The sequence below is a fragment of the Xenopus laevis genome, chromosome 1S, assembly GCF_017654675.1.
Source record: "Xenopus laevis strain J_2021 chromosome 1S, Xenopus_laevis_v10.1, whole genome shotgun sequence".
In the NCBI taxonomy this organism is placed as follows: Eukaryota; Metazoa; Chordata; class Amphibia; order Anura; family Pipidae; genus Xenopus; species Xenopus laevis.
Genome location: NC_054372.1, coordinates 97715343 through 97737838, shown reverse-complemented (window position 1 = coordinate 97737838; position 22496 = coordinate 97715343). Strand labels below are relative to the sequence as shown.

General features: G+C 38.9%; 1 protein-coding gene across 3 annotated transcripts in view; it reads right to left on the bottom strand.

Annotated features, from left to right (window-relative positions):
* Positions 1-556: 556 nt before the first annotated feature.
* The window catches only part of ncbp1.S (nuclear cap binding protein subunit 1 S homeolog), a 28368-nt gene continuing 6428 nt past the window's right edge, over positions 557-22496 (bottom strand). Inside the window, 20 exon segments of one of the 3 annotated variants that reach the window (NM_001092003.1) lie at positions 745-1441; positions 1551-1664; positions 1765-1896; positions 2351-2465; positions 2843-2946; positions 3587-3680; positions 4742-4844; positions 5454-5576; positions 11316-11419; positions 11526-11600; positions 11994-12056; positions 12412-12476; positions 13181-13291; positions 16465-16528; positions 19210-19307; positions 19547-19762; positions 20185-20254; positions 20419-20540; positions 20778-20885; positions 21384-21540. In NM_001092003.1, the coding sequence (NP_001085472.1) occupies positions 1328-1441; positions 1551-1664; positions 1765-1896; positions 2351-2465; positions 2843-2946; positions 3587-3680; positions 4742-4844; positions 5454-5576; positions 11316-11419; positions 11526-11600; positions 11994-12056; positions 12412-12476; positions 13181-13291; positions 16465-16528; positions 19210-19307; positions 19547-19762; positions 20185-20254; positions 20419-20540; positions 20778-20885; positions 21384-21540 (2152 nt within the window). In that variant the 3' untranslated portion in view covers positions 745-1327. 3 annotated transcript variants of the gene reach the window in all.

Here is a 22496-nt window from a genome sequence, read left to right as displayed (position 1 = left end):
GCTCTATTACGGATTAATTGCACACCAACACCAGAAATATTTAGCATAGGCTTCTCATCTAAACCCCTTTTTATCACATCGGTAACACTGCCACTTCCCCTTTTTAACTGATTTGAGATAAAAAAAATAAATGTGACAGCTCTACAGAGCATACTAAGATCAAGGAGCATGCACAACCAAGAGCAAAGCACACTTGCACTTGTTCCTTGTGGTTATGTCAATTTTGGTTCAGCTGACTGTTAGGAGTCCTTACACTGCCTTGGATAATACCTGCGTAGGTTAAACATGGCGGAGGAGAAACATAAACACCCAAGAAAAAAAAAAAGTCTCTGACATATAGTGTGCAACAGGATTTAACCCTGGTAAAGGGGTATGGGGACTTCTAGATAGGGAGTAGTTAAAGAATGGTTACTGGCCCTATCAAGTTCTTCATATATTTCTGATTTATCGGTTTGTCTGTCTCAATATTCGTTAATTATCCACTCAAAGTGTTCCGGTTACATTACTGAAAACTCCACATAACTTCAAGGTTTCACAAAATGAAAACTACTTCAAATAAACATAAAATGTTGTAATATTTGTCCATGTTCACATCTTCAAAAACAGGTCTATGATGAATGATTTTATAAAGCCATATTTAAACACAAACCATAAACTGTGCATGTCTGTGGGGTAGCTACTTGTGTGTCACATACAGTGTTTAAATATATTTATAAAAATAAAGACACCAAGAGCAAGACCTTAAAAAAAAGAAGTATTTCATTTGTATTTAAATCATGCTGTTACATTAAAAACTCTGTTTGGGATGGAGCAGAGTGACATTAAAAACTCTGTTTGGGATGGAGCAGAGTGAGGGGGGGAAAAAAAAAACCAAAAAAAGAATGAAAATCTCAGACATCAAGTTCGATGTAGCAGGACAATAATAAAATAAACCATGCGGTCATTGCTATACTGACAAAAAAAAAAAAAAAAGATGTTTCACTCACATTGAAGTGAAGGAAACTTCCAAAGAAAATATAAAAAAAAGAAAAAAAGAAAAAACCAAACAATGCAAAGTAGGTCTACCAAGAGTAGCAATACAATTATAGGAGGGGTAATACAATAAGCAATACAGGACAAACCCAAACAAATATTCTCTCATAAAATAGCTATAATGTCCAAAAAGAAGCAAATTGTTTAACCAATATGCGTAACACTGCAAATGATGGCTTTTCCTCTACTAGCAATCACATTCTCAGTGTTACTGACCAAAAATGTCTTTTCCTAATAACATTCCAGCCCTAGAAGGCAGCTGTGGGTGTAAAAACAAACTCCAGAGCAGGGTTCATTAAGACTGTAATGCACAAAACTGCTGGAAGACAGTCAGAATGTGATGGTCCAGTTCTGCTGTGAACAAGAGGTTTTCCAGGGTCACCATATACTGCTGGATTGTCTGATGATGCTGTAAAATTTCAAGAGAGAACACTTTGTTTGATATCTTTCAGTCTAGAATTATTAAGCAAAAAATTATTGTATGAGATCAAGCTTAAAAATTTCTCCATGTGCTCTACCTGTAGAAATATCTGCTGAAGTCTCTCTCTGCAGTTCTTATACCAAGCAGTATTCACATCAATACCTCCGGTTTCACATCGTACTAAGTGTTCTGTAAGTATCATGATAAACCTCTGAGGGGGGGAAAAAAGTATCATTAAATGCACAAATAACACTGCACACTGTATTGCCTTTAGGTTTCATTAAAAATATTGGGGGGTAAAATGAGTTTACCTGGAAAATTACAAGGAACAAATTCTTTTGCTCACTCTGAGCAGACTCTACTTTCTCTTGCAATCGCTCAATTTGTTCTTCTAAAGGACCATCTTTTCTTCCACTGTCTTCATCATTGTCATCACTGTCTCTCTGAAATACAAAACAATCACAAGGCAGGTCATTTTAAGGCTGAACTATCTGGCTTCAAGAATACTTTTCTAACTAGGAAATCCGTTCAGATTTGGAGAGGAGGGAATTAAAACACACTATATTCAAAGCATTAAAAACTGGGTCTTATTAATCTTAGAACAAAACCCCATAAAGGCTTCATAGAAAACATGAAAATATAGAATGTCACCAAGTTAATTCTTAAAAAAAAATGCAGTGAAAGCTAGCATTTCCTTAAAATAAAACATTTTAAAAATACAAAAGGTACAGAAATTGATAAGCTCATGTTGCTAAGAACCCCAATATGAGAATGCATAAGGAAAGGGAGCTTCAAAAAATCAACTATTCTAGCATTTTGATAGAGGTATGATGCAAATATGAATCAAATGTCACAAACATCATTGTCTAACTCTCTGCCATATTTTATATTACATACATGTTTATGCTGTTTAGCTAGCCTTTGCTTAGTGTCTTCCAGCTCTTTTTGGATTTTCTGAACATGTTTATTCATTTTCCGAATTGTAGAGTGCAATATTTCCCAAATATAAAACCTGTAAAGAAAGTTAAAAATCTGAAGGAAGCAGAACAGGGCCAAACACATGTTAAAGCCAGCAGCTAAATTAAAAAACAAAATAATAATCATACTTTGGAAAACGTCTGCAAACAGAACACATGCACAATGAACTGCCACCAAAGAATACACATAAATGAGTATCATAGCAAGGGTAAGCAAGGACACCATAGAAAAAAATAGCCAGGTTAGTATATTACAACAAAAGTCACAAAGATGTAGTACCCATGGCGGAGGGGAGGGTGGAAAGCCCCAAGTACAATAAACAGAAGATTTTGCAGCAGCATTAGATGTGTTGGTCACTGGTTTTGATGATGCACTATTTCCACCACAGAATTTCACAAATAAATAGATCACCTGGTGAAGTCAGGTGATAACTCTGGGGAGAAGATCCAGTTTGCCACTGCTGCACAGTCAACAATTTGTGTTCGTATCATCTTATCCAGTAACACAGCAATCATCTAGAGACAGAATAAAGACAAGATGCTAGAATATTTTGCACAGTTTTACAAATAGTAGATTTTTATTTCAACTCAAAACAACATGTTGCACAAATTCTAATAAAACCAAAGTGCAAATAATTGCATAGTACAATTGACAATTATGGCTTTAGTAGAAAGGAAAGGTCTAATTAAAGAACAGGCAGGTCTCAGTATTATGTTAACCCTACCCTGGACACAGCAAAAAAAAAAAGACCAAAAGAGGGCAAGTAATTATAATATGGATATTTTTGGAGTGGCCTGGCTTTTAATTATGTGATTGTGCAGTTGACCACGGATGACTGAATGATGGCATTTTGGTCTAGAAAAGCACAGGTTAAAAGCCATCCTGCTGCATATTCATTTGCTATGGAAAGTTAATCCTGAACTCCTGCTAACTCTGCACTTTCACAGCTCACTTTTAGAGGAATTTGAGCTTGTAATGCATATGGATATTTTTGATTACTCCAAATTATTTTTGATTCCTCTAAATACTTATCCAGTTACCAATCAGTTGATCGAAACACAACTGTTACACTTCTATTATCCCATCATCCATTCAATGACATTAGAACATAAACATCTTTTTGTCACTGCCACACTTGAGTTAACATCATCTTACCTGCGGGTGATTTTTCCAAACGTCATAAACGACTCTTAGAATATGAAGCTTCCCTTCATCACTCTCAGATAATGCTTTAAAGATGTCATGAAACCTTTACAGAAGAAACCCATAAATGTGTTATCATAAAATATACACACACACACACATACATAAATATATATGGGTGCTGGTCAAATAAAATAAATAGAGAGAGTAGCACACACGCTGAAACCTAATATAAAGAAAACTATTTTCCCAAACAGTGCTTGAAATATTGCATTTTTTGTAATAAAACTTATTTTCTTTATATTAAGTCCCAGTGTGTGTGGTACTCTCTATCTCATTATATACACATGCACAGCAGTTTAAACCAATTGATTTGTGCTAGAAATAGGCACAGATTTTTTAAAATGAATTATATTTCAAGCAAAACACTTCAAATGGCATAACCCTCATTTTAAATTAGCTGGGAGATTCCTACAGCATTTGTTTTCCTAAATATCAGTAATGGCAGCTATATAAAGGGACAGTACCTTCTTTGTGGTCCCACCAAGCCATTGTTTAAGGAAGAGATGGCAGTAAAATAAATTAATAGATAACCCCTCATCAGGCTTTCAGATAAGGAACAGCTTATTGCAAAGGCTGCATCGAGTTGTTTGTGCATTGGTCATATAACCAATTTTAGTAGAAAAGTATAATAAAGCAATTTTCAATGTCCCTTTTAAAATAGCAATAATTTAGGAATATATAATGTTTTAAATAAAAGGACAGAACACATTTTCAATACCGTTTTCTATTCACTGTACTCATATTGAGCAGAGGTGTATGTAGCTGTATATTGTCACAAGTAGGGATGCAACAAATCCAGGATTTGGTTTGGGATTCTGCCTGAATCGGCTGAATCCAAGTGCCTGGCCGAAACAAATCTTAATCACAGCTTTTCATCACACAAACAAAGTCAAAACACGCTCGGCGCTCTATCCTCTTGATTTCCTAATTATCTTATGCAAATTAGGGTTAGGATTCAGATTCAGTTTTTGGCTGAATGTTTCACAAACGATTCAAATAAAGGAATTTGAATAAAGGCTGAATACTAAAACAGTCGATTCGGGTCATCCCTAGACAGAAGTCAAAGTCAAGTCAAAAAGTGAAATGCAAGAACAGTAAACTTACTTTGCAAGAGCACTAAACGAGTGACTAAAGGACTTTGATGCTAGATTAAGCAGGGTCTGTACAAAAACCTCAATCTTAAGTGGATTAAAACCGATTCCTTCATCTGGGGGAAAAATGCATAAAAGCTTTAAATGACAAACTAAATACTAAAACACTAACAACCTGTAAAAGCTAGAATGCATAAAAACCATGCACAGTCCTGAAAACATTCTTATAAAAGGTGCTTGGTAATGTCACTACTACTGACGGCATTCAACTAGTGTCAAGACATCTGACCTACTATGACCCATAAAAAATAAGTCACATTCCATTGCTTGGATAAAATAAATGTACCTATGATTTGTGGCTTTATATGCTCATGGAACTAAATTGTGCCTTGAAATTAAATGGTCTTGTCATGAAGTAGTTTAATACATACATCAATTAAAACATTATTTTTTAGCAGAGCCAACATTTGACTAGATTCCCAGACACTTCCAGGTAATGAGAACTACAAGCCGCCACATTTAAAACTCAAACAGGCCACTAGATACCCACAAGAAAGTAGTAACTATTGCCAATTGTTTAATCAAGTGGTCTTTTTATTCACGGTTAAGGAATGAATGATTCATGTGAGAGAGTTGAATGTGACACCTAGATCTGCGCACAAGGATATTCCTGTTTGTTTAAAAAAAAAAAAAAAAAAAAAAAATTACAGTTCAAAAACCCTTACCATCATCGTCATCTTGATTAGGATTAGGGATATCTTTTAAAATGTTAAAAATCTCTTTATCGCTTGCTTTATTTTTAATTGCATTTGTCAAAATAACAGCAACAGAGTATCCAGGCAAAGCACCTAAAAGGTTACAAAGAAAATAAATAAGATGGTTGGCAGGAAGAGAATGAAAACAATGCTGAAAACATTAATATAAAATCCAATTATATATTTCCTTATTTTAATAGCCATTATTAGACTTCTTTTTCTGCCCATGTCTAGCATGCAACAAATAATGTATTTTGTCAAGTCATAGATCCTGGCAACCAAAAGCAAATGCACTGTAAGCAATGTTACCTCAAAGCCCTGTGCACACACTACAAATTGCGGTGTGTGCAAGGAACGTTTTGTAAAACAAAAACATTTTTTTTTTTTTTTTAAATTGCACACATTTTCTTAGGCCGACTACCATGCATGTTCCATTGTGACAAAACTGCTGCCTGTTTGCAAATTCATAGCTATGATAAAAATATTTGAATATACTCTCAAAATAAGAACTGCCTAAAATGGACTTAGAATAGCACACTTTTCATAAACAAGTTAAAAAAAACTGTCTCCCGAAATCAGGACTGGGCAACTGGAGACCTGTTGGCCACATGCAGTCCTACATGTGATTTTAATAGTCCTAAGAGTGCCCAAGAGCACCACAGACTTCTCTGTAATAACGGGACACAGGGAACGATGGGTTAAGCTCCATCCTCCAGGAGGCAGGACACTTGCATAATAATCAATTAAGGGGCATGCCATACTTGGCTTAACCCCTGCACACTGTGCTTAACCTTCAGTTTGTCCCAAAAATATATTAACAGGAATAACACTGAATACAACTATGACAGAATGAACGCCAGGGATTATCCTGGACACGACCATCTGGTCAACTGCTCGGCCTAGGGCAGAAAGCCCTGTGTCCCCCTTTTTGTTTTCTCTGTCGTCTAAGAGGGAAACAGGGAACGATGGGGACTTAAAGCAGTCCCAGAACAGCAGGGTGGGACGAGTCTGATTGAAAATAATTAATGTAGAACGGACTGCAACACCTTGCGGCCGAGGGAAGCCTCAGCCAAAAAAGTTGTGTCGAGTCTGTACAATTTGGTAAATGTATGAATAGAGGACCAGGTAGCTGCTCTGTAGATCTGATCCATTGAGGCAGAGTTGCGCCATGCAGATGAAGCTCCCATTGCTCTTGTGGAGTGAGCCCTGACACCCTCTGGTGGTGTTCTTCCTTTTGACAGGTAAGCTTGTCTGATGGTTTGTTTGATCCATTTGGCAATGGTAGTCTTTGATGCTGGCAGCCCCCTATGAGGTCCGGTCGGAAGTATGAAAAGTCAGATTTTCTAAAGGACTTAGACCGGTCAAGGTAGCACCGAAGAGCCCTGACTACGTCTAGATTGTGGAGACGTCGTTCTTTGTCATTACTAGGATCTGGGCATAGTGATATAATTTCCTGATTTATGTGGAAAGAAGACACAACTTTGGGTAAAAACAAAGGAACTGTTCGTAATACTGCCTTGTCTTTGTGGAACACCAGAAAGGATGGTTCACAGGATAAAGCACTCAGTTCGGACACATTCTGGTTGATGAAATTGCCACTAAAAACAGAGTCTTGTGAGTGAGCCACGTATTGGAAATTGCACTCATTGGTTTGAAAGGTGGATCGAACAATTCACCCCAAAAACATAGAGAAAAAAAGTCGATGTTTTGGACCACTCGGGCCCTTTATCAAGGCTTTTTTCTGTATGTGTTTGGGGGTGAATACATTTTACACTTTTTCAGCATTCAGTGTGCCACTGGAATTTCTCTTTATCAGATCTATTTGTGGCTGACCCCAGAGACTCACTAGTTCCGCGAATGCCTCTGGATGAAGTTCCCATTCGCCTGGGTGTACTTGGTTTCGGTTTAGGAAATCTGCCTCTATGTTGGACACTCTCGGAATGTGAATGCCTGACAGTCTTACTTGATTGGCTTCTGCCCAACTCAATATGACTTGTGCTTCCTTTAGTGCTGCTTTGCTGCGTGTTCCTCCAACGATTTATGTACTCCACAGTGGTGACGTTGTCGCTCTGGATGCAAACTGGTCTTTGGTTTAGGCGATGCGTCCAATGGAGTAGTGCTAGCTTTACGGCCCGTAATTCTAGAATGTTGATGGGTAGTTTGGACTCCTCTGGAGACCATTGCCCTTGTGCAGATAAATTGTTCTACGTTGCCCCCAACCTTTTAGGCTGGCGTCCGTGGAAATGACATTCCAATCAGGAGTTGCCCAGGATTGTCCGTCCTCAACCACCACTGAAGATTCTCCCTTGTTGCCTGAGCACCTGAGACAAGGGCCCTCCTTTCCAAGATGAGAGTATGTTTGCTTGCAATGCTCATAGGTGAATCTGTGAAAGGTAACCGCCTCGATGCCTGATACCATAAGACCCAGTACCTTCATTGCCAAGTGAACAGTTGGTCTCTAGTGAGCGAGCAGCGATTGCACTTGCTCCTTGATCTTGCGTTTTTCTTGTGGAAGGCGAACCAGCTGCATAATCGTGTTGAATTCCAGGCCGAGAAATACCATCTGGTAGCTGGGCTGTAGGTTGGACTTTGCCCAATTGATGGTCCAGCCAAAACTCTGCAATTAGCTGAATTGTCTTGTTTAGATTCTCCTTGGCCTTCTCTTCTGATCTGGCCTTCAGGAGAAGATCGTCCATATATGGTGTCACCGACACTCCTTGTAGACGTAATGTTGCCGCCGTTAACGCCATAAGCTTGGTGAACACCAGAGGTGCCGCTGAAAGTCCGAATGGGAGTGCCACAAATTGGAAGTGTTGGTTCGCGAATCGGAGGTACTTGTGATGTTGGATCCAGATTGGTACATGGAGGTATGCGTCCTTGATGTCCAACGACATCATGAACTGCCCTTGTTCCATTCCTCGTATTATTGAACGTAGTGTTTCCATTTTGAAACGAGTGGATCGGATAAACTTGTTTAGCAGTTTGATTTCCAACACTGGTCTGAAGGACCCGTCCTTCTTTGGCACTATGAACAGATTGGAGTAGAATCCCGAGATTCTCTGCGGCTGTGGCACTGGCACAATTACTCCGATATGTTCCAACTTGGAAATGCAATGCAGAAAGGCTTGTGCCTTTACGGGGTATTGTGGCACTCTGGACATTTTCAGGGGGGGGTGATTTCGTGAAGTCGAGGTGATAGTCAGCCTTCTGTGACTATCTCATATCTGAGGAATGATGGGTCCACACCTCCCGGAATCGCAGTAACTTGTCCCCTATTTGCTCTAGCGATTCAGGAAGGAATGTCCAGTCAGGCTGAGGTAGACTTATCTCATGTGGGCTTGTTGATGGTCTTGTTGATCTTCCATGGGGTACCCTTATCATTGGTTTTGCTAAAAAAGTGTGAACGTTGTGGTGGACTGTTTTTTGCGTGTATAACGTCTGCCTTGGCCACGGAAAAAAATTCCGCGCCTGGCTGACCCCTGTAGACTTGTTCTTCACCTGAGGAAGAAAAGTACTTTTCCCTCCTGTTTGTGAAATTATTTTCTCAAGTCCTCTCCAAACAACCGTTGACCCTTGAAGGGCAGTGAAGTTAGCGATTTCTTGGAACTCAGGTCGGCTGACCAGTTTTTAAGCCACAATTTTCTGCATGCCGCTATGGACAGTGCTGAGGTTCGGGCTGTAATCTAAGTAGTATCAAGGGTAGTGTCACACAGATAGGCTGATGCCTTTGCAATTGTTTGCGCAGGACATAATAGGTCGGTTCTGGGTACTCCATCCTGGATGTCCCTGACTAGCGACTCTGACCATGCTTGTATAACTCAGGATACCCATGATGACGCCAGGCTGGGTCTCAAGAGTCGAACCAGAAGACGAGTATATTGCTCTCAGAAACACTTCCAGCCGCCTATCTGATGGATCTTTAAAGGCCGCTGCATCATTTACTGTGTGGTAGATTTTGACAATCTGGACACTGGGGCATCCACCACTGGTGGATTGGTCCACTTATCCACTAGTTCTTTAGGAAAAGGGTAGGACTTTGAAAATTTTCTTGTAGCTTGGAATTTTCGTTCTGGATTGTTCCATTCGTCTTGTATCATATCCATCAGCTGCTTGTGCGATGGAAAAGATGTTGTGGATTTGTGTTGTCTCTTGAATAGCCTTGTTTCACTTTGCTTTGGTGCTTTGTGAAATATTAAGTACTTTGAGAACCCCTTTAATGATTTTATCCACATCATGCTGGGAATCACGATCTCTCTCATTGTCCGGATTTTTCTCTTCATCCCCTGAGGACTCATCTGAAGGTGGTATCTCGTCCTCTGACTGCGAGGAGACCCGTTCTACCGATGACTCGTCGGGAGATGCCAGTGCTAGAGATTCCCCTTTGGAGTCGTCTGATCGTTTACGCTTGCCACTCAGTTTCTGGCTAAGCTTTGCCAATGCCTTTCCTAAATTGTCAGCAATAGTAGGAAGCCCTTGCGGAGAGGCTAAGGACTGCGACAGCTAAATTGCCCATAGAAGGGCCGACTGGTCATGTGCCCGGCTGGGGCCCGGCTCTTGGAAGGTATCTTGTGCACCTGTATCATCATTTTGCGCCATTGTTGGAACGGGGTCGGCCCCTGAGGCGGCAGGTGCCCCCTGCCCAGCAGAACAGGATCTGCATAGTGGCTCGCCTGGCCCGCTGAAATTTTAGTTTGGCATTTACTATAGGCAAAATAAGTCACCTGTGCCGAGGTGGGTGCTCTCCCCCCCCCCCGCCCTCGTGAATAAACCCACTGGCCTACCTTCTGCCATTGGGAGTCATCTGAGTGGCAAGTAAGTGTGTGAGGGTTAAACAGTACTGGCTACACAGCTACTGGTGTTTCCTCTTTCTCGCACTCTCTCCTGCTGCTAGCCGTTTAGGTTAAGGTCCCCTGAGGCTTTATGTAAAGCAGCACTGTGTCCCTCTGCAGTTCCTGTGTCTGTAACGCGTCTGCCCGTTTATTCAAGATGTCCGCTGGAACACATTGCGTTCCACCGCGGGCATCAGCTAAAATGGCGCCGCTCATTCAGACTGCCGCCAATTTCTCCCCTCTCATAATTATCCAGATGCACCGCCAGTTACGACATTGCCGTCACCAGACTCCCAGCATCCTGCTTTGCTGCATTCCATTTATGTACGCCACTGTGTAAGTCTTTATTCAGCAGGAGAGGGAATGGTTAGACGCAGATAATAATTTAGATATTGCGGCAGCCTTCTCCCTGGTTCCCTTCCAATTTAACCGGAGAACCAAGGGAGGTAACGAGCAGACGGCAGTAATGGGAAGAGAATGGACTGGGGGAAACCGAATTACCTACCTCAGTAGTAGGAGTTAACACTGGCCAGACCTTCTGTAACCATAGTCAGGTGCAGGTATTGTCTGGGTGGTTGTTATAGCCACCTGGCTAGAAAGAGTACCCCGGTGAACTGTTCCATGGTGGGGGCTAACCGTTTGGATGCAGGCAATCCTGCTCCTGGTGTCACCCCGGGTATCGGCTTACGCTGACCGAAGAATTACTTCACCACTGGGGGAGTCCATCCTCCTGGTAGCAGGACACTTGAAAAACTGAAGGTTAAGCACAGTGTGTGTGGGGGTGTTAAGACAAGTATAGCACGCCCCTTGATTATTATGCGAGGGGTGGAGCTTAACCCATCGTTCCCTGTGTCCCCCTTAGACACAGAAACATAAGTTTCATATAAAACTTTAGCCACTAAACACAAAGTAAAATTGATTTTGTTTTAAGATTGAAACTTTTATCAACCCCTGGCCTACAATACTACAGCTTACACTCAAAAGGATTGCAGTCATTACTTACTGTTGCTCTCATCACCATATTTGATCACATTGGAGGGATTAGCTGGATATAATGCAGAAAATGTTGCAGGTACAATGTCCAATATTCTCTGGTGGTATGAAAGCCTGAAAAGAGAAAGGTATGAGAAATTGCACAAGAAAGATAATACATTGCTGAGGCTGCCGTTCAGATTTGTGGTTACAAAAAGCATCCAGCCCCATAAGCACATACCTCATGCATTTCTCGAGTACTTCACGAACAAATTGTGGTTTTGGTTTATCTAAGTCTTGAGAAAGACAGTCTGCCCTGTAAGAAAAGTGAATACTTAAATGTAACTTAAAACGAAACACTATATCAAATAGATATTTATTTTACTAGATTCTAATTTATGCTGCCTTCATATAGAATCCACAATATTAAAGCAACAAGAAACCTTGTAATCTTTGCATTACCACAAAGGCAGAAAGGGATAGGTTTAATAGAGAGACTCTTTTATGTGGATCTTTTATGTGTTCCGCCACAGGAAAATGCATTGATTGTGTGTGAGAACCTCAAGTATTAAAGAAACAGAACCAACAGCCACTCTTCTCTCTCCTGCATGGCAGTGCCGGTTAAGGTGGGTAAAATGCCCAAAGTGCCGATACCCTAAAGGTGTAGTTTGTATAGATTAGTTTGTATAGAAGGAAGCAAATCGCTTACCAGTCCTCCCAGTTCCACCTGAATTGAAAGTTGCTTAGATGGTGTGAAAACCAGTTTATAAACCTGTAGTGAAAATAAGAGAAAATACTCAATGCAAAAAGCCTTAACTTCTAAACATATAAATAAAATTAATCAGTCTTTGAAAGAAATCAAAAGTAAAATATATCTAGGATAAGTCACTGGCAATTGGTCATTAGAGACCATTCTTCCAGTTCACCAAGACTACTAAAAGAATACAGACAGTTCTTTTCAGAATAACTTGTGAATACAGAAAAAGTAAAAATGAATCCCAGATTATCATTGCAATATGCAAATAAAACTTTTCACAGTTCTTAAGTAAAAAGATGTCCATATTTAATACATAAATTATATAAATAGTACAGTGGGCAGTAGTTCAAATGCTTCTGCAGATTCTTACCTGTCAATACAAGTTGTGTTCATCGTATCCAAGCGTGTATACAACATTTCAGAGGCTTGTGCAAGCTATTGATTGGTTAAGCATTAAAGAAGATACATTTGCACGAGTAAGAGACAAGCAGCTGTATTTTTACACATATTACAGCAAACTAGAAAAACACTATTAGGCATATTGATTAAAGGGGCAAAACACTGACTTACATGTAATTCCAGACCATACAATTATGGGCAGCACACATTTTCTCAAATTCTAAATTATTAAAGGCATCCGTCTACCCCAAACAAGCAGGACAACAAACCTCCCAGAGTGCCATTAACCTTTGTACTGACGACTATCTGGAAAACAATTACAAAATTTAGGATTTAAGACTTTTGAGAACTGCTTTCTTTGTCGCAAAAAGGAGGCTTTTAAATTTTATTTTTATATTTTACATTGCATAAAAGATATTTAAAATGTATAAAATAGTTGTTGAAGTCTTCATGCCATAGATTTTATAACATCCAAGACAGTCAAATATATGTTACACCCAAGTCTGGTCCAAACTGAGAATTTTGGCTGGGTCCCCTAGGGGAAAGGTCTGAATGAATTAAAGTAACAGAGGAAAAACGGTTTTGCTACTAAAAACCCAGTTTTGGACTGTGACTGTTGTTCTCAAGTTAGTACCTCCTCATATAAACACTGGAACCTAGATGCCAGAGTGCCTGAACCAACTAAAGCTGGTCCAATTCAGTTTTCAAACCATTAAAAAAAAAAAAAAAAAAAAGGATACCACTTGTGGCAAAGATCCAGGTTGCAGTTTGCAAAGTTCGATTAGAAGTGTAGTATACATGACGTCAATCTGTGGTGGAGAAGGTAACTGAAACAGCTCTCCAAAGATCACCTATAAAACAAAAAAAACATGTATGTAAGTATGATGTGGCCACACACACACTAACCTTCAGGCAATTGTAATTTATTGCAACTTTAGTTTTCGGACTAGACTCAGTGGGAGATGTTCAGTTCACTGGAAACATTTGCAGCAGCACAATGACTCATGGCATCCAATCAGAGATTTACTTTTAAAATATAATTGTTGATTGGCTGCTAAGTTTTTCTTCACTAGGCCAACTCTGCCCAGCCACTTGTACAAGAGCCATGGTAAGTAATATAAATGTCAAACCAACTGACACAATATAAATTTAGAACAGCCATTGAAATGGTTCCAAATCTTTATATTAAACCACAATGAAAGTTCATTTCATATTTTCAAACACATCCAATATGCTATGGTCTAAGAAATTTTTTGAAAATCAAGCTTAATTTATACAGTTCAGTCCACAATCCCATGTCTCTAAAAAGAAATTTCCAGACACAAGCACAGTGGAAATATATACTCCTGTTTTTGCTCCAAAATCCACTCTATGGATTTGATTCCAGACTTATGCAGTGCCTGTGAGTACAGAGAGTAATGAGAGGCCAGTGGATTGGCTGGTTTAACCCTGTATGGTACAAGCTTTATGCAGTAACCACATAAAGGCTAGTTAGATAGTATTTCAAATTTGATGACAAACTCATATGCAGACTCAACCACAGAGGGGTCAATGAAAAAGTAACTGGGTTCATTAATGAAGGAAGACAAATTAAGTAGTTATTCTTTACAACAGCATTCCTGAAGACAGTGAAGGCAAGAATCTGACCTGGACTTGATCACCCTAAATACCCAGGTAAAACCTAATTTTGGACACACAACAGACCCTGGCCAAGTTAGAATGGCTTTAAAGGAGAAGGAAAGCTACAGAGTCATTTTATTGCCAATACATTAGCTGCAATAGTGCAAGCTAGAATGATATATTTATTCTGTAGAATGTTTTACCATACCTGAGTAAAAAGCTCTAGAAACTCTCTGTTTGTTTAAAATAGGAGCTGCAGTATTAACATGGTGTGACATCACTTCCTGCCTGAGTCACTCCCTGCTCTGTGCTCAGATTACAGCAGAGAAGGGAGGGGGGGAAGAGGAGCAAACTGAGCATGCTCTTGCCCAGGGCAATGAGGTTTAAGCTGAAGGCAGGAAGTCTGATACAGAAGCCCATGTGTACACAATAGAAGGAGAAATGCAGTGTTTCTTTTGACAGGGGACTCAGAGCAACATAACGTTGGGGGTTTACTGGTATATTTAGATGGACCTTTCTGATAAGGCTTACTTAGTTTTAACCTTTCCTTCTCCTTTAAAAAATTCTCACATTTATTAGATATGGTATCTTTGAATGAAGATTGTAGCTACAACAGACTGACCGTATAAGGTGATATGCATGCCCAGATGGTTAATCTGACTAAAAAGTTCATGCTTAAGGTTTTTTACATGGTTCTTTTTAAACATATTAAAGAGGCTTTTAATAATAGCTGCTTGGCTATACAGCCATAGGGTATGAAGCTTAAACAAAGCAGAGTATAGATCATTCTTTTTGTTGAATTTGATTCAACAAACCATTCAATGGGTTTACTTTGATAATAGCATCAATGTACAATTATAAACATCTAGAATAAAACGTATTAAGAAGGATTTTAACAAATAAAAAATTTTTTTTTAACAAAATCGTTCGTATACAACGAAAAATAAACACCAAGACAAATTAAACTTTAAAATCACAAAGCCTTTATTAAGAAATAACTTACAGAAACTCCACTTCCTGTCCTGTACAGAAAAGGCGACAGGGCGACCATCCATCCTGCTGCGCTCGATTTCTCCTCCCTGGCTATTCTAGTGACAGCGTGTGAAGGAGCAACATGAATGCCTCATGGATGCGATGCAGAGACTGCCCGGGCCCCCTCCTCCTCCTGCACTACAGATGATGTCGCTGATGATGAGAAGCTGTTGCTGCAGCCGACATTGATCTGCTGCTCCCTCCACCACCTCCACTACCACCGCTTCCATCTATAGTGCAGCAGGACTTTCAGTAGTGGAGGTAGTTTGGGTGTAGTGGAGAAGGGAGTGGCCCCCGAGTCAGTCTCCACCTGGTTCGGATTCAGCACCTCTTCTCCCCCCCAGGCTATGTCTCCTGCACTCAGAATCCGAACCGGCTGGAGACTGACTCAGGGGCCACTGGCTTAGGTTACAGTCTGGACCGAGTGCATCACAGGGGTGTCTGTGGTGAGGATGTGGGGGCGACATATTGTATCTGGCTCTGCAAAAAGAAACACTGATCGGAATGGAAGTTAAGGGATGGCAGAACTATTCTCTCTCACTATTTATATATTTATATATCAACTACAGGCTGCAATGTGCTTTTGTAACTCCCCCAGGTTCCCAGTAGCAGGAGACATTCCCCCCCCCCTTGCACATTTGGGGAGCGGGGGCTGAAGACAGAGACCGGAGGAAGTTTTGTTTATTTTGTAAGTCTTCCTCTGAAGCTGCAGCCCCCAGTGAGCCGGGGGAGAGGGGCTGTGGGGCTGGGAAATGAGAAGCCATCATTCCTGTCAGGGGATCTGGCTGGGGGGGGGGGGCGAGCAGCACGTACACTCCCTTCTCTACACCCAAACTGCCTCCACTACTGAAAGCGGCAGCCTTGACCCCGGAAGAAGCGGTGCTAGTGGAGGCGGTGGAGGGAGTAGCGGATCAATGTTGGCTGCAGCAACAGCGGCTACTTCTCATCATCAGCGACATCATCTATAGTGCAGGATGAGTATAGGAGGAGGAGGCCCAGGCAGTCACTGCATCGCATCCATGTTGCTCCTTCACACGCGGTCACTAGAATAGCCAGGGAGGAGAAATCGAGTGCAGCAGAATGGATGGTCGCCTTTTCTGTACAAGACAGGAAGTGGAGTTTCTGTAAGTTATTTCTTAATAAAGGCTTTGTGATTTTAAAGTTTAATTTGTCTTGGTGTTTATTTTTTCGTTGTATACCAACGAATTTTTTTGTACAAGACAGGAAGTGGAGTTTCTGTAAGTTATTTCTTAATAAAGGATTTGTGATTTTAAAGTTTAATTTGTCTTGGTGTTTATTTTTTCGTTGTATAGCAACGAATTTTTTTTAAATTTTTTTGATGTTACTGTTCCTTTAAAAGGAAACTACATACCTCAACTATGTGATAGTTCAAGGGAATTTTGTTCTTCTCTGGGTAGCTTAACAGCTGAGCAGCACTATAAAAGTAAAAACATTAATGAGATAGTTTAACTTTTAGGACAACTGTCACTGTATGATCTGGAAAGTTAATATTAACAAACAATATCAAGAACACATCACAAGCTATATTCAAATATGCAGAGTCTCAGAGCATCTTTAATGAAAACTACATCTCCATTTTACATAAATTATTAACATGTATTTATATAGCGCCAACATATTGCGTTGCAAGGTTTATCATGAACGGGACCCTATGTATCAAAACATCACTATTTGTAAAAGAGGTTGTTTACCTTCAAACTTTTTTTTTTTTTATTTTTAAATCAGTTGGTTTCAGATTGTTCACAAGAAATAAAGACTTTTTCCAAAGACTTTCTATTTTCTAATATTAGTAAAGCTTCATTTTCACGTTCTAAAGCAACTCGGGAGGGGGGGGTCACCTGCTCTTTAACTGATCTAAATCGATACATTTAGTGGATACATTCTTTGTCCCTGCTGAGCAGTAGAATTGATACAATAGTTGCTAATATTCCAAAGCTGAAAAATATTTCAACTAAATGTAGCAAATTGTAACAGTTCGGATTGCTCCTGGATCATGGAGCTACCAGACAGACACCAACATTCAACTTTCAACATACATTTTGGGAAAATGGTAAAAAAATAAAAAATAAAAAAAAATGTAAAATGTAAAGAAATTGAAAAAAAAAAAAACTTTTTGTTTATGGTGAACAATATGAAAACCACTTGTGTTTGGAAGGTGAACAACCCCTTTAAAGGGAAAATCAACCCGAAAAAATATTTTTTGCTTAACACAACAATAACACCACCATATAATTGTAAGCAACTTTGCAGTATACATTCATTACAAATTTTCTATATTTCCCAAGTTATTTGTATCTCTATCGAAAGCAGTGTTTGTCTGTCCCTTTGATTCTCTGTAGAAGGGTTAGAACAGCACCAAACTTTGTTCTGAATAAAAAAGCCTTTATTAAGGGGAATGGACGTTACAGCAACATTTCAGGCTGTGCGGCCTTTTATCAAACCCGAGACGTTGCTGTAAAGCCCATGCACCAATAAAGGCTTTTTTTATTCAGAACAATGTTTGGTGCTGTTCTAACTCTTCTACAAACATTGCCAGTGGAAAGTGGCCATTGGAAACATGCACCAACAACAAGAAAGAAGGTGATTGTTGTGCTGACTACTTGTTTGCTGCCTTTCGATTCTCTGCCCTGATAAATGTAACAATGTAAGACAAGGCAGCTGATTAATAAACCAGTCTTTGCGGGAAACAACATTTTCAAAGTAACAACCAGGAGTTAAGCAAACACTGCTTTAAAAAGAAGCAATTGATTGTACAACTAACTTTAAAAGCAGTGGACATTAATACATTTTTAATGGAAAGTTGCTTAAAATATTTTTGTTAAATTAGACAAATTTTTATTTTGGGGTTGGAATGCCCTTTAAATATTAATTGTGACATAGCAAATATATGGTCTCAAAAATACGGACGGAAAAAGAGTATAGCCCATGAACTTATGTATCTAAGTCAGTCAAACATAAAAGTAATGTGCCTGTGTTGTATTTACAGGCAGGTGCCTTAAAGTCATGTAATTTAAAGGGATTCTTATTATGGTGTAGTTTTTATTTTTAAGTTACACTGTTCACACTACAAATAATTCACTCTACCATGTAAAATTTCATTCCTAACCAAACACGTGTATTTTTTTAGTTTAGTAATATTGGTGTAGGCAGCCATTTCAAGTCATGTTGCTTGATTGTGTGCTTTCAGAAAGAACCGAAAGAACCAGTGCTGCACAATGGAACGGCTTTCTGACAGGCTATTGTTTCTCCTACTCAATGTAACTGAAGGAGACGCAGTGGGACATGAATTTTTACTATGGAGTGTTGCACATCAGGGAGCTGGTATCTGGTTACCTTCCCATTGTTCTGCTAATAGGCAGCTGGGGAAGGGAGGAGACTTTTTTCAATTACTTTACATTATTTATTTTTTACGTTTTTTTCCAAAATCTAAGTTTAAAGGTGAATGTTCGTGTCTCTGATGTTTCAGTCTGGCAGCTCAGTAATTCAGGTGCAGACTCTAAAATTTTGCAACATTGAGTTGATGCATTTCTCAGCAGCATCTCTGGGGTATTAGCAACTATTGTATCAATTGTAACAGCTGCCTGTAATGAAATTCAGGGATTCTGCTCAGCAGAGACAAAGATAAGAGATGTATCAACTAAATGTATCCATTTAGAACAGTTTACAGGATCTGCAACCCCCCTCCCAGAGCTGTTTCAGAAGGAGAGAAATGACACTTTACACTTCAATATTAGAAAAACCGTCACACATAGAAAATAGAAAGTCATTGAAAAAAGTCGTTATTTCTGGTGATCTATCTGAAAACAACTAATTATTTGAAGGTGAACCACCCCTTTAACCAATAAAACAAACAGTACTGGTTCCCTTATTAAGCACAAAAAAAACATTATTGTACCGCCTCATTCCAGTAAATTTAGTAAAGGTATCCCTTAGGTTTCCCCTAATGTATTAAACAGTTACATTCCTAAAAGGTATAGTTATTCTAGAAGTACTAAGCCTGAGGTGGACAAAAAAGTATTCTTGAAATGAGAAGTCTGGCATATAAAATACAGAGCACTAGGTGGGCAACTTCAGACTGAAAAAAGGTTTGTCATACCATGTTTTCCTTTCACGCCAATGTGATTTAAGTATACAGTGCAGATTTTCTTCTATAACAAAGCGCTCTACAGAATGACTTCCAGGCATGACTGGACCCTGTAAGAATACAAACAAAAAGAGGCATAAGAAGGCGGCAAATAATTCAAAAACTATAAAAAATTAATAATGAAGAGCAATTGGAAAGTTCTATAACATACTAAAAAGTTCTATAACACAATAAAAGTTAACTTAAATGTGAACCACCCCTTTAAATCTAGCTGATGCCTTGTTAGACACAGGACTTCAAATATCCAATATGCTTAAAGTTTAAGAAGAGTTTGCTAGTAACGGTGTACCTCAGGTGCATCTGTGTAATCAAACATCCTGAAAATTACTCTTGGCACTGGGTACACAGAATCTTCAGTATGAGGTGGTGGTGTGAATGGTGGAAGATTGTGCTGCAAAGCTTCACACAGAACACTGTCAAAGGCAAGGTATGGACGTTGGATGTGTCTTTCCTGCCAGCGGTCCTTTTTTAGCTTCTGTACTTGGGCCCACAGGCAGTCTAAATACTGGAGAGAATGAAAAAGCTTGTTAACCAAATTAAAGCAGATAAAACCATAAAAACAACTGAAGGCTTTCAGATCAATGTATTTATATATCTATATTTAGCAACTGTATGATTTTCCAGGCATCTATTTCCTGGTACAAGTAATTACAAGGCACTTAAAAATGTGGATGTTAAATCTGTAATTTATGTAAATACAATCTGCCAGGCAATAGCAGTGGATGATGGATTTGACTGCAGAAAAGGACATGGTAAGCACTTCAACAGCACTCTCATTAGAGTGCTCCCTTTTTCCTATATATTTTTCAAAGCTAAACAGCATCATGACAGACAACTGTCAATGGAAAGTTACTGAGCATTGGGAGAACAACGTAAAACATCAGTAATTATTATAATAAAAGTGCACCTTAGCAAAAAGGAATTTACCTCTTCCTGTGGGTGTGGTTTTTCTGCTGACCATACTTGCAGAATAGACAGATGGAGCTTTTGCCGTTGCCTTAGGGGAGAAAATAAATTCTCAATTTGTTAAAAAAAAAAGAGTAACAAAAAACTGTAAATTCAGAAAACCTTATAGGTTATAATTAGCACAAGGGTAAATTTATTGACTCAGTTTAGAATCTGCAAAGACACTACAAGAACTGGAAAATAAACAATTCTTACTTCAAGTAAGCCTCAATTTGGGATAAAATTTGATCCATCTCAACATCTTTCTTCTCATACAATTCTTTTCCAACCCATGGCAGTGAAGAAAGAACTGCATACACATACCAGTCACTTCGCACCTGCAATAATTAAAGTATTTACACTACAAAATGGCTCTGACTGCACAGGATTGAGATTCACATTGCACGTATAAGCAAATCATTCTTATATTTCACTTTGCTGACAACTTCTAAAAGAAGGGGTTAGCAGTTTTCATGATTTGAGCATAGTGCAAATAATTTCCTTCAAATAAACTTATTATGCAGGCAGCATTTTTGAATTCATATGTATACTGGCTTCTAGCATATCACACTTACCTGGGGAATATCTTCTTCCTGAGTGACCCCAACAAAGCTTTCAAACATGGCAACCATCGATGGGGCTGCGATTACATGGCAATTTACAAGATCACAAAGAAAACGAACCTAAAACAGATCACAACAGAGTAATTGAAAACAAGACAAAAAAAAAATGTTTTTTGAGCTATTTCTACGCAAAACATTTTTTTTTTTTTTTTACACAGGCTCAATAACTTGAACTAGTGTCTGTTTTGGACAGAGATCTACTGTGTCGATAAACTACAGATGCATCGAATCCAAGATTTGGGATTGGCTAAAACGGAATCCTTATAATAATCAGGTCACTTTTCATCACACAAACAAGGACATTTTTTTTGTTCTTCCTTACGCTTAAGAAAAGTGCCACAACCTGAAATAATTGAAGATGAATACCAAAGTAGTTTTACCAACTGCAACACCATTTATCGGTGTATACACAAACACAATTAACAATACTTAAGGCAAAATGCACTTAAGTTTCAAACAAAATATAGCATCATCATAGACAGTGTTTAGCACACTACTGATACATAGAACAATTTGGTACACACTAGACATATTTCGAAAAAAAAAAAAGACACTTACTAAATATATTGCCTCATTGTAAGCATTCAGTTTAATGGTCTCCTTGAGATGGCGTATCATGGCTTCCACAAACTCACCACCAAAATTGTAGTTTCTGGCATTAAGTAACCCAACTAATGTAGTGTATACAGTCATTTTTTCAGGCAGCAACCGAGCGCTAAAATAAAATGCAGTATTATGAATACAACAGTTTTGCAAATGTTAGTTCTACAGCACACTGCATTTTGGTCACGCTAAGCACATAAGAGTAAAACCTCCCCCCAAAAATGCCCTTTCATTCCATTTCACTGCAGCCTATGCAGATCAAGGTAAAAATGCCCAGCAACTGAGTTTTTGCCTGGGCATTTCTAGGTGAGACGTGAGATTTTTTTTATTTATTGCTATTCACTGCTGTGTAGGTTGACTATGACTATTATAAGCATCATAAAAAAAGCAAGTTCATTAATAGAGAGATTGTGGAATTTGAGTCTTGGGTGGAAGAGAACTGACTTTTGCTACATTGTTTCAAGACAAACAGCAGATAAAAGGGCAAGCAAATACTACTTTCAATTTAAAGTTAGATTTTCTTTAAACAACATTTATATTTTATTTTGTTTACATCCCCCTTAAATCTTGCTAATTTAAATTCCATTGTGCACAGGGATACTTTTTTTTTTCTTCCTCATGCTTTGCATTAGGTAGAAGCTATAGAACGGTCAGTAAATTCATAGCCAAGATGATTTTTAGAAATGCTCACAACTCAAAAAACAAAGGGATTACTCACTTCCAATCAGTGAAATAATCTTAAAGGAACAGTAACATCAAAAACGGAAAGCGTTTTAAAGTAATGAAAATATCATGTAGTGTAGCCCTGCACTGGTAAAACTGATGTGTTTGCTTCAGAAACACTTCTATAGTTCATATAAACAAACTGCTGTGTAGCAATGGTGGAAATTGAAAAAAGGCTATACTGCACAGGTTAAATAGTGGATAACATACCATTATGTTCTACAGAGCTTACCTGCTATCTGCTGTGTAGCCTGAGCCTTTTCTCCTATGAATGGCTGCCCCCATTGTTACATGCAGTATATTTATATAAAATAGTAGTGTTTCTGAAGCAAACAGCAGTTTCAC